The sequence below is a fragment of the Triticum urartu genome, chromosome 6A (assembly GCF_056163025.1).
Source record: "Triticum urartu cultivar PI428250 chromosome 6A, HENAU_Tu73, whole genome shotgun sequence".
NCBI lineage: Eukaryota > Viridiplantae > Streptophyta > Magnoliopsida > Poales > Poaceae > Triticum > Triticum urartu.
The window spans coordinates 68,305,129-68,320,167 of record NC_141878.1 but is presented as its reverse complement, the minus strand read 5'-3'; the positions used below and the strand labels follow the sequence as shown (position 1 = coordinate 68,320,167).

The 15,039-nt window shown below is 48.0% G+C and overlaps 2 protein-coding genes across 3 annotated transcripts; one reads left to right on the top strand and one right to left on the bottom strand.

The window, feature by feature from the left end:
* Positions 1–5,053: 5,053 nt before the first annotated feature.
* LOC125512540 (pentatricopeptide repeat-containing protein At4g01990, mitochondrial) lies at positions 5,054–9,980 on the bottom strand. 2 transcript variants are annotated; one of them, XM_048677640.2, is made up of 3 exons: positions 9,614–9,980; positions 5,744–6,986; positions 5,054–5,520 (listed from the first exon to the last, which is right to left on the bottom strand). In XM_048677640.2, the coding sequence occupies exons 1-2, from the start codon at positions 9,914–9,916 to the stop codon at positions 5,766–5,768; spliced, it is 1,524 nt and encodes a 507-aa protein (XP_048533597.2). In that variant the 5' UTR covers positions 9,917–9,980; the 3' UTR covers positions 5,054–5,520; positions 5,744–5,765. The 2 variants fall into 2 exon arrangements, with proteins under 2 accessions (XP_048533597.2, XP_048533596.2); XM_048677639.2 differs by lacking the exon at positions 5,054–5,520 and having other exon boundaries at positions 5,608–6,986; positions 9,614–9,979.
* Positions 9,981–10,515: 535 nt separating this feature from the next.
* Positions 10,516–12,173, top strand: LOC147963972 (uncharacterized). The gene has a single exon (XM_087528467.1). The coding sequence runs from the start codon at positions 10,649–10,651 to the stop codon at positions 12,137–12,139; it is 1,491 nt and encodes a 496-aa protein (XP_087384593.1). The 5' UTR covers positions 10,516–10,648; the 3' UTR covers positions 12,140–12,173.
* The last annotated feature ends 2,866 nt before the right edge of the window (positions 12,174–15,039 follow it).

Sequence of the window (15,039 nt, the reverse complement as noted above, 5' to 3'; positions counted from 1 at the left end):
TGCAGCTGTCGCCTCGATCTTCGGGAATTAATTAAAGAGAAGGGAATCTTTATAAAACTTTTTTATACAGGAATGACGTCACAATGATTTACTACAGTAACAGAAGATGACGTCATGGCGATTCATCAAAGTTCACAGGGAGAAGACAATATGGCGGTTTACGAGAATTGCCGGAAGTTCAAGGATTGAAGACTGACATGAACAGGTTCAAATCAATCTGGGGCCTAATGTTGAGGATATAACCACTAAGGGTAAACCGCCCAGGAGGGGCCGGTTCACCTTCAGTTATACTGAAGCCCAAGGAAACCCGGAAGATGGCGCTTTACGGATGAAGCTTAGAGGCCCAGAGCCCACAGGCGGTTTAGGGCCCATGATCGTAAACCACCATGATTGTATAAACTTGCATTGTAAGATAAGAAAGAAGAGACCGAGGCGGACACTTGTATGAGCCAGCCTCGGGACTCTGTAGACCGGCCGGGATCCTCCTGAATATATAAAGGGGTGACCCGGCGGCGATTCAGGGACAGAAAAAACAACAACTCGAAGCCAGACAAAGCGGATTCACTCCCTGGTCTTCGAAACCCCAGCAATACCAATTACAACTAGACGTAGGCTTTTACCTTCATCGAAGGGGCCGAACTAGTATAAACTCTCGTGTCCCTTTGTCCGGTTTAACCCCTTCAAGCTAACCCGTAGTGATGGCTCCACGACTAAGTCCTTCCATGAGGACATCTGCCGTGACAATTCCACGACAGCGACCGTTCTCCTCCAGAGCATGCTGCATGGTGGCCTCCAGCGCGGCCTAGTAGGCTGCCGCCTCCTCCTCCGGCTCGGCCTCCGAGAGCGGCGGTCGGACGGTGGGGTTGAGCTGGATGTCGCGGCGACGCTCCTCCTCCTACTCCATCGCAAACCAGGGCTCCTAGGCGGAAGAGTTCAGCGCATACGCTGGGAGCCGCCTGCTCCGGTGTCAGCAACTCGTGACGCCTACGCACCTCCTCCGCGTGCGTCCACGCTGACCGGGGCACCGCCGGCACTGGAATACGGTACAGGTCTAGATGCAACCATGGGGCAGGTTGACATATGAGTACTTGAGGGGCTAGCGGTATCTCTCTCCCGTGCCGGCGGACCGCGTCGAGGAGGTGGTGGCAGCGGTGCGCGAGCTCGTGCTAGGGAAGAACTTTCCCTTGCCCTTGCTGCTGAAGAAGCCCATGGCACGCTAGGGGCTCTGGTCGTCGGTGAGGGAGCAAGCGTGGCCAGATTTGGACGGGGGGTGGAAGTGGATGAGCCCTCCTCCCCCCTGCATGCTTGTATTGAAAAGGATGGCAACCGACAGCTTCCACCCACTGCCATGTGGGACCGAGGTAGGTGGCCGCGTTTAATTCAACCATGGGTGGTGGTTGGGCGGCCAACTAGTGGGGACGCGGCGGACACAGAGAGGACGCGCGCCATGTCTGCTTCGTGTCCGCATGAAGGCAAACTAGACACAAATTTGGGCCTGAAATGCGTCTAGACGGACACTGAGCGGACACGATTTAGGTTTGGGTCCTTGATTTGGGCGGGATCCCGAGTTGGGCAGACGCTTTGGTCTGTTTCGTCTTAAACGGACACGCGCGTACAGTTTAGGTCGGCCGGTTGGAGTTGCTCTGACTGGTTGTCGTGTACGGTCGTGTTCCCTGGGTTTGTTGATGTTTATTGGGGACTTGGCTGCGAAAAAGAAAAGAAAAATGATTTTTTTGAAATGGTCACCGGGGGGGGGGGGGAGGAGACTCCCCACCTGAATATATTTCAAAAGCGGTAGAACTCAGAGTTTACAAGTTGCGGGAGGAGAGGAAGTCACGCCACAGACCGGCGTGTCCTTTTAACGTCTCAGTCCTAAGACGATGAGACCAGGTAATTAAATCTTCTAGAATAGCACGAAGAGTTTGGGATGCATCGAGTTCAAGGTTCTGGAAGACCTTTTTGTTCCTAGCATCCCAAATCTTCCACAAGATGAGGAGCAACATAAAGGGTCGAACGGTGTCAGGCAGCGCTGACGGGAGCGTGGTGGAGAAGAGCCCATCGATGGGCGCGGCGAGCGGCTGGAGCCCAAGCCGTTGCTAGATCCGGTGAGCATGGGCACGAGAAGAAGAGATGATCACGATCCTCCACCGAGCTGTTGCACCGAGGACAGACATCCGAGTCCAGGATAGTTTTCTTGCGCAGGTTCTGCCCAGTGTTCAACCGGTCAAGGTAGAACAACCAGCCAAAAATCATTACTTTCTTTGGGACTCTTGAGTCCCAAATAGCCGAGAGCATCGGGTCAGCAAGCTGGGCAGAGAGAGCGGCATAAGCTCCCCGAGTAGAGAAGCCATCTCCATTAAGTAGCCGCCTAGAGTCCAGTACCTGGGAAAGTGAAACATCCCGCAACAAAGAGTTCAGAGAGGCAAGCTTTGAGATCGCAGTAGAGGTTAAACGATTATGAAGGGCAAGTTCGATCCCATCCTGTAAAATAGTGGCTACTAAAGCATTTTGGTTTGTATGGTGGGAAAAAAGAGCTGGGAAGACTATAGCCAGTGGTTCTGGTTGTAGCCACCGATCTAACCAAAAGAAGATGGAGCAACCATTACCAATGGTGCAATGGGAGATCTCTCTCAAACTCTGAAGGTGTTTAAAAATGGTCTTGGCAAGGAAGGAGCTGTTCTTGCCAAGGCCTATGTGGAGAGGTGAGTGGTGGAGGACCAGTCCTTCCAAGGTAGGTTGTCGGCATGAAGGAATTTGTAAGCAAATTTCAGCAGTAGACAAAAAATTTGTGCACGCAAGTTCTTAACACCTAGACCACCTGCCGCTCGAGGAGTACAGACTTTGTCCCAAGCAACCAAGCATTTTGCTCCGGAGCAAGTCTCATCGTTAGACCAGAAAAAGGTACGCCTACGCTTATCGATAGCCTCTATAACCTGGGCGGGGAGAGAGAAACAGAGCATAAAGTACGTGGGCAAACTGTCAAGTACGGCAGAAAGAAGAACAAGTTTACCACCGTGAGAGAGAAGCAGAGCACACCAACCGGAGAGGTAAGTGTCACAACGATGTATTACTGGTTGGAAAGCCGACGGGGGTAACTTATGCGGGGAGAGAGGAAGACCAAGTTATGTTTGTGGGAAGGAGGCGATGTCGGTGGCTAGGTCGGCAGCAAGGGTTGCTGCCTCACCAGGGGTAACGTCTAGTGGAAAGAAGGTCGTCTTTGAGAAGTTGATTTGGAGTCCAGTGGCCGCAGCAAAATCATCAAGGATAGCCTTCAGGTGCTTTGCGGCATCTGAAGAGGCCTTGACAATGATAAGGATATCGTCTGCATATTGGCAGAGGGGGTGAAATAGGAAGCTATCATTGTTAGCTTTAATGATTAATTGTTGCAGGATGTCTGCAATGATGATAAAGAGATAGGGGGAGAGCGGATCACCTTGGCGAGAAAAATGATTTCATGCCGGGTCTTTTATTGAAAAGAAAAATCAGAAAACATACACACCAAAAAAAAATTCTTTTTTAGCTACACCAAAAGATATTCTAAGAGAGATGTACATGTATCTCTCTCTTCATAATAGGCACCGATTGCGACCATTTATGATGTAGCTATATGAGCCAAGCCGTGTTCACTTTGTGTCTGTATAGGAAATGCTCCAACAACATTCCGGATGCATCTCCCTTCCATTTTGTAGACACATTTTTAACAAGAAAAAACATTGCACCAGTATCAACAGAACATCAACGATCTAGTTCAGGATCCCGCAAAAAAAAAAAACGATCTAGTTCAGGGTGTGAAAATCGCGTCACGCATCACAAATTGATTGGATGTATATAAGTCGACGCGCAACTGGCGTACAAAATTCAGCCGTTTCATGCATGCACCGACACATTTTATAGGGAAGCATCAAGTGCAGAAAATGACACAAAAAGATCTTCAAATAATTGCTTTCGAGTAAGTGGCGGTACCACAATGCATTATCAACATCCATGTCATAGAAAGTTACTTCATTCATCCTACAATATAAAATTGTTTTCAACCGCAATATATAAGATTGTTTTGCAGTCTGTTTTGCAGAACGATCTTATATTATGGGACGGAGAGTGTATTTCACAATTTTTTAACACAAGATTTGGGTTTCTTGGTTCATAGTAGTATACAAAATACCCGATGGAATGCCTCTCAGGCTGTGCGAGTAAATTGCACAAAACCACCAGTTGGAAGATTAGGTTTGCGAAAAACACTATAATACATTTTTTTGCACAAAACACCATATCTTCAGTAATGTTTTTGCAAAAAGCACTGATCGACGGATTTGGCTCTGTTAACTGAGATTATGACAGATGGGACTCATTTTTGCCTACATGGCGTAAAATTTACACATGCACCCCTGCCTTCTTCTCCATCTCTCTCCGCTCTCTGTAAAAATATGACTGGACAAAAATCATTTTCCATGCCCACCCACGCCATCGCCCTCCATCTCCCCCGCCGGCAACCAGCGATGAGCCCAACCGCAATGCTCAACTATCGCGCTGTCCTCGGTTGGTTGGAGCCGCCGCCGCGCCGTCCTCGATTTGGATGGAGCCGCTGCCGTGCCGACCTCGATCTGGATCGAGCCACCGCCGCTCTCTCTCCTCTTCTCCGCTCCACGACGGCAGCAAACTGCGGCAGGGGGAGGCCAATGGCGACTACCACGCGCGTGAAGGGTGGGGGGACGGAGGGGCCCATAAGTCATAAACACGTTCAAATGACCCTAATCCGCCCATCAGTGATTTTTGCAAAAAGATTACACAAGACGTGGTGTTTTCTGCAAAAAAAAAAACGTATTACAATGTTATTCGCAAACCTAACCTTCAAACCGGTGGTTTTGTGCAATTTACTCGGCCTGTGCTGCCACGACACGAGAATAAATTAGAACGGTTTCAGTTAGTTCCGTCAAACACACTGAGCACACTTTCCATTACAAACTGAATCAGGAGAACATATGCCAGATATGATGTGCCCTGTCCTTCAACACAACTTCGAGCTATTTTTTTTCTCAAATACAAGTTGTAAGTATCAAGTACAAACCTTATTTCTGAATTTGCAGAGTTACATGGAAATTATTACAGTTATAGACTCATAACAGGGAGCACATCTCTTTGTCTCTTTATCAGTTAACCGCTGTCACTAGGAATAAAAAAGATACAATTCCAACTGCAGCTTATACAAGTTTGGTGCTGATACTTAATCCTGATAGACAAACAACCACCGCGAGATTATATTATCTAGGCCTTTGAGTCTTGTTGGTAAGCTTCAAATACAGAAAAACTGGCCAAAATCTAGCTCTTACATTCGCCCGACATTGCATTGTACCCCAAATGGTTGATTAATTATGTAAGCCAGTTTCCCTAAAAAAAACACTACCTGGCGCAAACAAATAATATATCAGAAATCACTCACCGCTTCCTTGTGCCTCTTCACGAATGGTCGGCAACATTAAACATTAGAGAATACCTGGGTACTGCAATCGACTGGTTAAGTACCTGAGCAACATGAAAATAATTGAAAATGACTCCTCCATCGTATTAGCAGCTTAGATAGATGGTACACAGTAGTCAGGGGGTCAAATGTAAAATGCCAAAAGACCTTTCAATTCATGTACTTCATCCGGTGACATCAAGTTTTACACGAGATAACGACATCTTCAACAAGTCATAATTCTGCTCTATAATAAAGAAAAATTCTACAGTGGCCTCGAGTTCTTACAAAGTTTCTTTCCTTCTCAGTTTCAATTGCCGGAAACACGCTCCAGCAATTTCGTCGTCTCAGGGCCAACGTGAATCCCATCATCTTCGATGCGCTGAGCAATGGATGGGTTGGTTCTACCTGCAGCTATATAGGTCCGCACCATGCCCTCATAAGCTTCCGCATCAAGGCATTCGAGCTTCTTCAGGCACTCGCAGAAAGACTCCACACCATCAACATCCTTTGACTCTTCATAGTGCTTCAGAAATCTGCTCGTAAGCTTTTCCGATGGCACCCATTTGTGTGCCGTAAGCATCTTCTTTGCATCTCTCAAGATCTCCAGTGCCGCGGTAACATCAGATTTGTCCAAATAGAACTCGGCAAACATGTAAACCGTCCTCCCGTTGCAATGGCCCTGAGACATGGTGCTCTGACGGATAGCCTCAGCTTCGTCTATCATGCCCTTATCAAGGTAAGCTTTGATCATGACATTTGTTATCCTCATGTCGTAATGTTCATTACTCGATTCCCACTCCTGAAAGATTTGCTGCAAAGACTCAAGGTCATCAATCATACTCAGAGCTTCAAGCATCACAAGATAGTTTTTGTTCGAGCATTTCTTGAATGTGGACTTCAAAGACTCCCAGATCCTCTTAAGCTCGGTTGAATTGCCAGAACGGGCATACAAAGAGATGAGGAAATGCCAGGACAACAACTCAGCTTTATCCATGACTTCCTCAGCTTTCTTTAGGGCCACTTCTGCCTTTCCAAACAGCTCTTGTTTGAGGTAATTGTTTGCCATCATAGTGTACAAGGACCAGTGAACTGGAGCCACCTTCTGCAATTCTTCCAGGACTTTCTCTGCAGCCTCCAGGTCATTCATTGTAACATAGCTTTCTATCAATATGCAGTATGTAAAATTGTTAGCACTTATACCACTTTCTCGCATTTCTTCAAATGTGGAGGGGATTTTCTCTGGCTGGCCCGCCTTTTGGTACAAAGTCATCAAGTTGTTGTACAACAGTGTATTTGGAACAATGTCCATGACTTTCATCTTCTCATAGAGTTCCAGACCTTTGCTTGCCATTCTGTGTTCACCATAGCAGTTAAGCAAAGATGAATAAGTTTTCTTTGACTTATCAGGAAGGCTCCAGAAATATTCTTCAGCTGCCTGTATCCCATGCACTTTTGAAACCAGGCCAAGCCGCAGCGCTTGATGCCCAGGTATCAACTTTGCTCCACGAGATTCCATCCAGTCCATCAACTGGGTACAAAACAACACAGCTGGATATTATACAGTGAACATAAAAAAGATACTCTGCTCAGAAAGAGGTTGCACCAGAACAGCATATGAAATCTCTACAGTGAACATAAAAAAGATCCTTAGGAGAGACGCATTAATGCCATCATAATTTAAACCTCTACTGTTAGAACTTGAACCTTCATTTCCTATTGTGAAGTCTTACTTTCCTTCCCTCTAGGACATATTTTCTCCAGGTTTTTGCCTATTTATGTGTGAGAATCGATATCCCCGACTTAGCAGTAGAGTGTGTTACGGGCAAGCTACCAATGGCAGATTAATTCCCAAAATTGGAAATTAACTCTACTTAAGACCATTCTTAACCATCAATTGTTTTTGTGGTAGAGCTCATTGTTCAAATCTCAGACTGTATATGTTTGATCAGCGGTTATTTGTACAGCACATGAAAGAGATGCTTGTTTGAAAAAATTACCCATCAAAATGTTTCTACCAATTGTCTGTTAGAAACGTTAACTACAACACAAATTCACTGTTCTAATGAACTAGCTCATGGCAAATGCATTTTCTCTCTCAATGTATTCTCTCTGGTGACAGCATTCATAATTATCAATCATAAGCTTCATAACTGAGTTTCTAATTGATTGGAAATACTGTTTGTAGAAGAATCATTTTCTGATGGGAGTGCAGCAAAACGCTCCCATGCTATCTCTTTATCGTAGCGACATGTATTATTTTGGATTCAGTCCTAACCTTAACATATGCCTCTACAAATATTCCTAAATTACTGGTGTTGGGAAATGGATTACGGTCCCCGATTCCTGTGCCAGTGTGCGCCCGAGTCAATCCCTACCCGGGCTGATCCAAGACCAAGGGACAGCATTGTGAGAGCCCAAAGGACACTTATGGATGAAGAAGGGAGGGGAGGGGACTCCCAGGATCCTACCCAAGGCCGAGAAACAGTGTTGTGAGAGGAAAGGGCGGTACCCGGAACCCAAGGCCACTTGAATGTCCCGTACGCCTCCAGAAGGCCTGGCTTCGAAAGAAATCTCCCGGGGCCGGTCCAACATGCCCCCCCCCTCCCCACCGCCCAGAGGACCAGGGCCGAGAGACTTCCAAGCCACGCTGGGAAGGGACAGGAGGCTCATGATATGACAACAAGAAACGTGATGTACGGAAGAGTTAGGGGGTCTCGTTGGGTGAAGATATGGTGTACAAAAGGTCCCAAATCTTACATCTGAAACCAGACACCAAGAAATGGAAAGTGCATATAGGCGATAGTGCCACCAGTTATTCGTGAGAACATGACTTCTGTGCGTCGTTTACAGTTCATATTGGTAAAATGTGAAGTAACCCTAGGACATCCCCTGCTATAAATAACTGGAGGGCTGTTGTAGTCTGACGGGACATTCTGAGTTCGTGGAGAACATCCAACTTCTATCATGTCCTTAGTTCTCCAATTGCCCTTCAGAGCCCCCTCCCGGCTCTAGGGCCGCTCACTTGTCAGGACTTTGTATCCACCTACAACTGGCTAATTCCTAAAATCTATAAACTGTTCAATTCCAACCAAAAGCAAGTGAAGCTTGTTTCAAGAATTAAAAAACACTATAATTAAGCAAACACCCACCAGTTGCTAGTTTTTGTGCAAATACAGAAAATCCAGGGTTTCATAAAGAAAACTGCTGGTACATCAACATGTTGCTTATAGGCCCAGCATTTGTGGCCTATCTGTTTTACAAAACATCACCCTTATACTAAAATAACAACAGGTCTGACTGTCGATCCCTCTCAAATACAGCCATCTGCTTCCCTCCTCTACACGTCAGCACCTGCATGGATGCACTAAATCAACACGCGTAATGGAACCTAAAGCCACCGACTCACTGGTCATTTAAGTCCAATCTTTTAATGTTTATTTATTAAGCCACTTCAGTAAAATTCAACTCAATGCACCAAGTGTCTAAGTCTGAGGCCAAAATCATCTTATACACAATCATCTTTTTCATACTATTTCCTATCACGTTATCAGACAACGAAAAGTGAAAACCAAGGAGCTATAATATTTACTCCCTCTGTTCGGAATTACTCGTCCAAGAAATGAATGTATCTAGATGTATTTTAGTTGTAGATACATCTATTTTTGTGACAAGTAATTCCGAACGGAGGGGGTAGAAAGAAAAGGAAGCTGCGGCACCTCTTCAAAGTTCCCAGGAAGGACAGGCAGCGGCACATATATCACCGTTATTATTACTGACACACAATTCCCTTCCTGCCTATAATGCTGACCTCTGAAGCTGGAGCAATGTGCAGTATGGCACCTAGTTTCAGTTAGCGTCAGATATCAAATTACCATTGTGGTGATTGCCAACACAATCAGTTGACCCTGGCCCATTCTTCAGTCTTAAAAGGAACATTCAGTTTGCATCGTGCATTTCCAATAGTGTGGCCTTAAATCGAAATTATCCACAAAGAGAATGCGGAATGGAGATGCATCCCGAACCCACTACTTTCAGCACGAATACGCTAGTACTATGTCAAATGTGGCATCGAACAGCAATATATATGAAGCCGCAAACGCATCCCGATCCAAATCAAGCCACAATTTTGCGGGGAGATTGGGGGTGGGGACTCACCTCGAGCGCGCAAGCGTTGCTCTTGAACTTGCGGAGCTTCCGGACGTAGGCGACGATCTGGTCCGCGGAGAGCGGGCGCCGCTTGCGGAGATAGTTGTCCATCTCCGCCGCCACCATTCCCGGCGGCCTGCCGTACAGCCTCGAGATTCTCCTGTAGAGCGGGGCCCACGATGGATCAAAGCCGCCCCGCTCAGGGACGGCCGTCTGGGCCTGCGCCTGCGCCTGCGCGAGCTCGTGCGCGAATCTTGCCGGGGCAAGGGAGATGCGCCGCCGGGCCTCCGCGGCGATCGCCGTGCGCAACATGGGCGGCTGACCGGGTGTCCTGTTTGGCCGCGTCCCTTGGGGTTTGCTGAGGTTTTTGGGGGGCTTGGCTGTAAAAAGAACGATTTCCTGACCGGTGTTTTCTCTTTTTTTTTCAGATGAGAAAACATCATAGGGAAGCATCAACTATCTACTACTTCTAGAGGTTTCAACAAGTGACTACATATAAAACAAAATGAGTGAATCTATACTTTCTCCGTTTTTAAATATTTGTCTTTCTAGAGATTTCAACAAATGACTATATACAAAACAAAGTGAGTGAATCTATATTTTAAAATAAGTCTACATACATTCGTAAGTTGTAGTTTATTTGAAATGTTTAGGGTGTGGAAATTGCATCACAAATTGATTGGATGCACAACTCGACGCGCAACTGGCATACAAATTTCAGCTGTGTAATGCATACACTGACACGCTTTATAGGGAAGCATCAACTGCAGAAAATGACACAAAAGATCTTCAAATAATTACTAGTACTTTCTACATTATTAATTTGGGGATCATGGTTCATGGTATACAAAATGCCTGATGGGAACTCAAAAGGAATAATAAAAATATTACGGCTCGCTATGCTCCCTCCCGCTCCCACGCTCCTGCGGCGCGTCGTTCCGACGCCTGCAGCCACCGCCGCTCAAATCAGGGCCGCCTCTCCGCTGGCTTCTGCCCCATCGACCTCGCCGCGGTCCCCCCCCCTCGGGTTCCCCTCGCCGCGGTATGCCAGATCTGTGCTGGCCACGGCCCTTTTCTCGCAGCTGGCGGGGTCTGTCTCAGATCCGCCTGCCCAAGCTGGTGCCCCGCCGCTTTGCGCCGGCTGTGGTTGCTCGCGATGGGACGGCGCCTGCTTGCTCGGTAAGCTTTGCCGTTAATGATATCCTGCTGGAGGCCACTCCTCCTCCCCCTATTCATGGTGCTCACCGGCCATGTCTTAAATCGGCGTCGGCCTCCTTCAAGTCGCGCTCTGCGCGAGATGGTGCTTCGAGCCCTGTGCCCGCTGCTGAGGAGTCAAGTCGCGGCTTTGCCGCTGATGCTAGCTGCGAGGCGGAGTGGCAGCGGGTGCGGCCTGTGTACTGGTGGAGAGAGCTCCCCACCCACCAGCATTCAATACGGCGCTCGGCTTCTTCTTATTCCCCTCCTGGGCAGCGAGGCTTCGTCAAGTACAGAGACAGAGATTGCCATCGTTGCCTCCTCAAGGGCCACAACAAAGTTGACTGCCGAAATCCCTTCACTTGCCTCCGCTGCCGGCGGGTCGGCCACAGGGCGCGTGACTGCTCCAACCCTCTGTCGTCTGCTGCTCCTTCATCTTCGTCCGCTGCTGCTGCTCGTCGTCGGGCGCCTCCTGCTGCATCTCCTCCAACATCTGCAGTAGGGCGGAGGTCCTCGCCGCGGCCTCATCCTCCCCCGGCCGCGGGCACCATGGCGCGGCAGCCTGTGCACATCGGCGACCCGTCGCTGCGCCCAGAGGAGGGCCACGTCATCGTCGTCACCACCCCGGAGATGGAGGCAAACGCTGCTTGGCTTGCAAGGTTAGGTGCCTTCATCTGGCTGGGCGGGAATCGGCCATCTGTCAACGCCGCCGAGATCCGCGAAGCTCTCCAAGTGCAGTTCGGCATCGAGCACGTCAAGGTGGTTCCACACTACCCAGAGGACTTCTTCGCCCTGTTCGAATACCAGCATCACCGCGACAAGGTCACGGCGTCCCCGGGTCGCTTCCGCCACGCCGGCCTTGACATCCACGTGGCGAACTGGAGGGTGGACGCGCAGGTGGACGTGGTTCAAGGCAACTTCCGTGTTCACCTTTGCATCGAGAGCGTTTCGCTGAACGCATGGAGTGATTCCGTGGCGGCGCAAGTGCTTGGCCCGGACACATTTGTCCACTACTTCGACATCGCCACTCTCCGTCAGGAGGACGCAACATGCCTGAAGCTGTGGGCGTGGTCAGCGAGTCCTTCGGCCATCCCCAAGGTCCAGCAAGTCACTTTCGCCCCCCGTATCGCCACTGGTGCTGGGGGTGCTCCATCGTCGGACGTCGGTCACTCCGGCTTCAAGAAGCGCGTGCTGGTCCACATGGACCTCCTCGAGGACTTCACGCCTGATGCCTCGGGACGGATTCCTCGTCGGCCGCGCACACAGCCCTTCACCATCCATATGGGCGTGGTTGATGGTTGTCGGGACCCCGATCCTAAGTCACACCGATCTAGCATGTAACATATCATATCACTTTGCGGCCTCACGCACGTTATTCCCACGGGTGCCACCTTACCTGGCCCGGGACCGTTTGCGCCTTTTGGCTCACGTATATGATAGTGTCGCTAGCATCCATATGACAGAGAACCCGGGCCGACATGACTAGTCGTGAACCCAAGTTGGCACCAACTTACGGGGACAGACATACATGAATCAACATCGAGCATGTCGGTCAGCAGCGTGTGAATCCGGGCTGTAGCGCTGGGCTAACAGGACTCCGGGAACCCAGGCTGTAGCAGGCTAGGCAGGACTCCGGATGTCACCGCGTGACATTTCCCCGAAGGGACAGGCACATGAACAAAGTGAATCACATGCCGGCCAGTCAAGTGTTCCAGAGCAGTAGTGCCGGGCTAGCAGGACTCCGGTGAACCGGGCTGTAGCGGACTACTATGGCTCATGGAAGCACAAGACTACATTTCTTCATAAGAGAGGCTACCAGGGATAAACAACTAGGTTGGCGGACCCCACACATAGCAATACACGTTACACGTACGCATAACATGCAAGTATGTGCTGTACAATATGGCATCACAACATAACTCAAACTTATATAAATAAAGGCCCAGAAGAGGCACATAGCATTCAATACAAGCAGGGGTCTCATGACCCATCATTCAGAGCATACAAGCAACGGAAGCATTACATGTCTGAGTACAGACAACTACAAAAGGAAAAGACTAAGAAGCCTGACTAAACACGACCCTCCCAAGGGTACAAGATCGTAGCTGGGATACAAGCTACTCGTCGAAGTCACTAGTGTAACCAACTGCAAAACATAAATAAGAAAACGTGAGTACGAAGGTACTCAGCTAGTCTTACATCAGAACTATCTACATATGCAACATTATCAACAAGGGGGTGGTGGAGTTTTAACAGCAGCAAGCCAGCTTTGACTCAGTGGCTAACCTATACTACGAGTATCAAAAACTTCTTTAAGGTGAGGAGACGCACACGAGTCCACATATTCACCATATCAATACTCCACTATGGATCCGTTCCCGTCTTCCTACGAGAAGGCCATCCATAGCACTCACGCTTATCTTGCGTATTTTAGAGTATCCACTTCAAGTTGTCTATGTACTACATAAGTCCTCCAAGTTTCCATATCCGAGGAAAACGGCTATTCGAATAGATAATTGATGTCTACTACACAACCTTCTTCTTGTAGACGTTGTTGAGCCTCCAAGTGCAGAGGTTTGTAGGACAGTAGCAAATTTCCCTCAAGTGGATGACCTAAGGTTTATCAATCCGTAGGAGGCGTAGGATGAAGATGGTCTCTCTCAAGCAAGCCTGCAACCAAATAACAAAGAGTCTCTTGTGTCCCCAACACACCCAATACAATGGTAAATTGTATAGGTGCACTAGTTCGGCGAAGAGATGGTGATACAAGTGGTATATGGATGGTAGATAATAGTTTTTGTAATCTGAAATAATAAAAACAGCAAGGTAGCAAGTGATAAAAGTGAGCGTAAACGGTATTGCAATGCGTTGAAACAAGGCTTAGGGTTCATACTTTCACTAGTGTAAGTTCCCTCAACAATACTAACATAATTGGATCACATAACTATCCCTCAACATGCAACAAAGAGTCACTCCAAAGTCACTAATAGCAGAGAACGAACGAAGAGATTATGGTAGTACGAAACCACCTCAAAGTTATTCTTTCCAATCAATCCGTTGGGCTATTCCTATAGGTGTCACAAACAGCCCTACAGTTCGTACTAGAATAACACCCTAAGACAAATCAACCAAAACCCTAATGTCACCTAGATACTCCAATGTCACCTCAAGTATCCGTGGGTATGATTATACGATATGCATCACATAATCTCAGATTCATCTATTCAACCAACACATAGAACCTCATAGAGTGCCCCAAAGTTTCTACCGGAGAATCACGATGAAAACGTGTGCCAACCCCTATGCATAGGTTCATGGGCGAAACCCGCAAGTTGGTCACCAAAACATACATCAAGTAGCACGTGGTATCCCATTGTCATCACAGATATCCACGGCAGGACATACATCAAGTGTTCTCAAGTCTTTAAAGACTCAATCCGATAAGATAACTCCAAAGGGGAAACTCAATTCATTACAAGAGAGAAGAGGGGGAGGAGAAACATAAGATCCAACTATAATAGCAAAGCTCGCGATACATCAAGATCATATCATCTCAAGAACACGAGAGAGAGAGAGATCAAACACATAGCTACTGGTACATACCCTCAGCCCCGAGGGAGAACTACTCCCTCCTCGTCATGGAGAGCACCGGGATGATGAAGATGGCCACCGGTAAGGGTTCCCCCCTACGGCAGGGTGTCGGAACAGGGTCCCGATTGACTTTTGGTGGCTACGGAGGCTTCTGGCGGCGGAACTCCCGATCTATCTTGCATTCTAGAAGTTTTAGGGTACGTGGATATATATGGGTGCAGGGAGGACGTCGGAGGAGCCACGGGGGCCCCACGAGACAGGGGGCGCGCCCTAGGGGGGCGCCCCCACCCCCATGAGCACCTCATGTCTCCCCTGACGTGGGGTCCAAGTCCATCAGGTGTGTTTCCTTCCAAAAATAACTTCTCCAGTTGATTTCGTTCCGTTTCGACTCTGTCTGATATTCCTTTTCTTCAAAACACAGAAATAGGCATAAAACAGCAAATCTGGGTTGGGCCTCCGGTTAATAGGTTAGTCCCAAAAGTAATATAAAAGTGGATAATAAAGCCCAATATTGCCCAAAACAGTAGATAATATAGCATGGAGCAATCAAAAATTATAGATACGTTGGAGACGTATCAAGCATCCCCAAGCTTAATTCCTGCTCGTCCTCGAGTAGGTAAATGATAAAAAGATAATTTTTGATGTGGAAT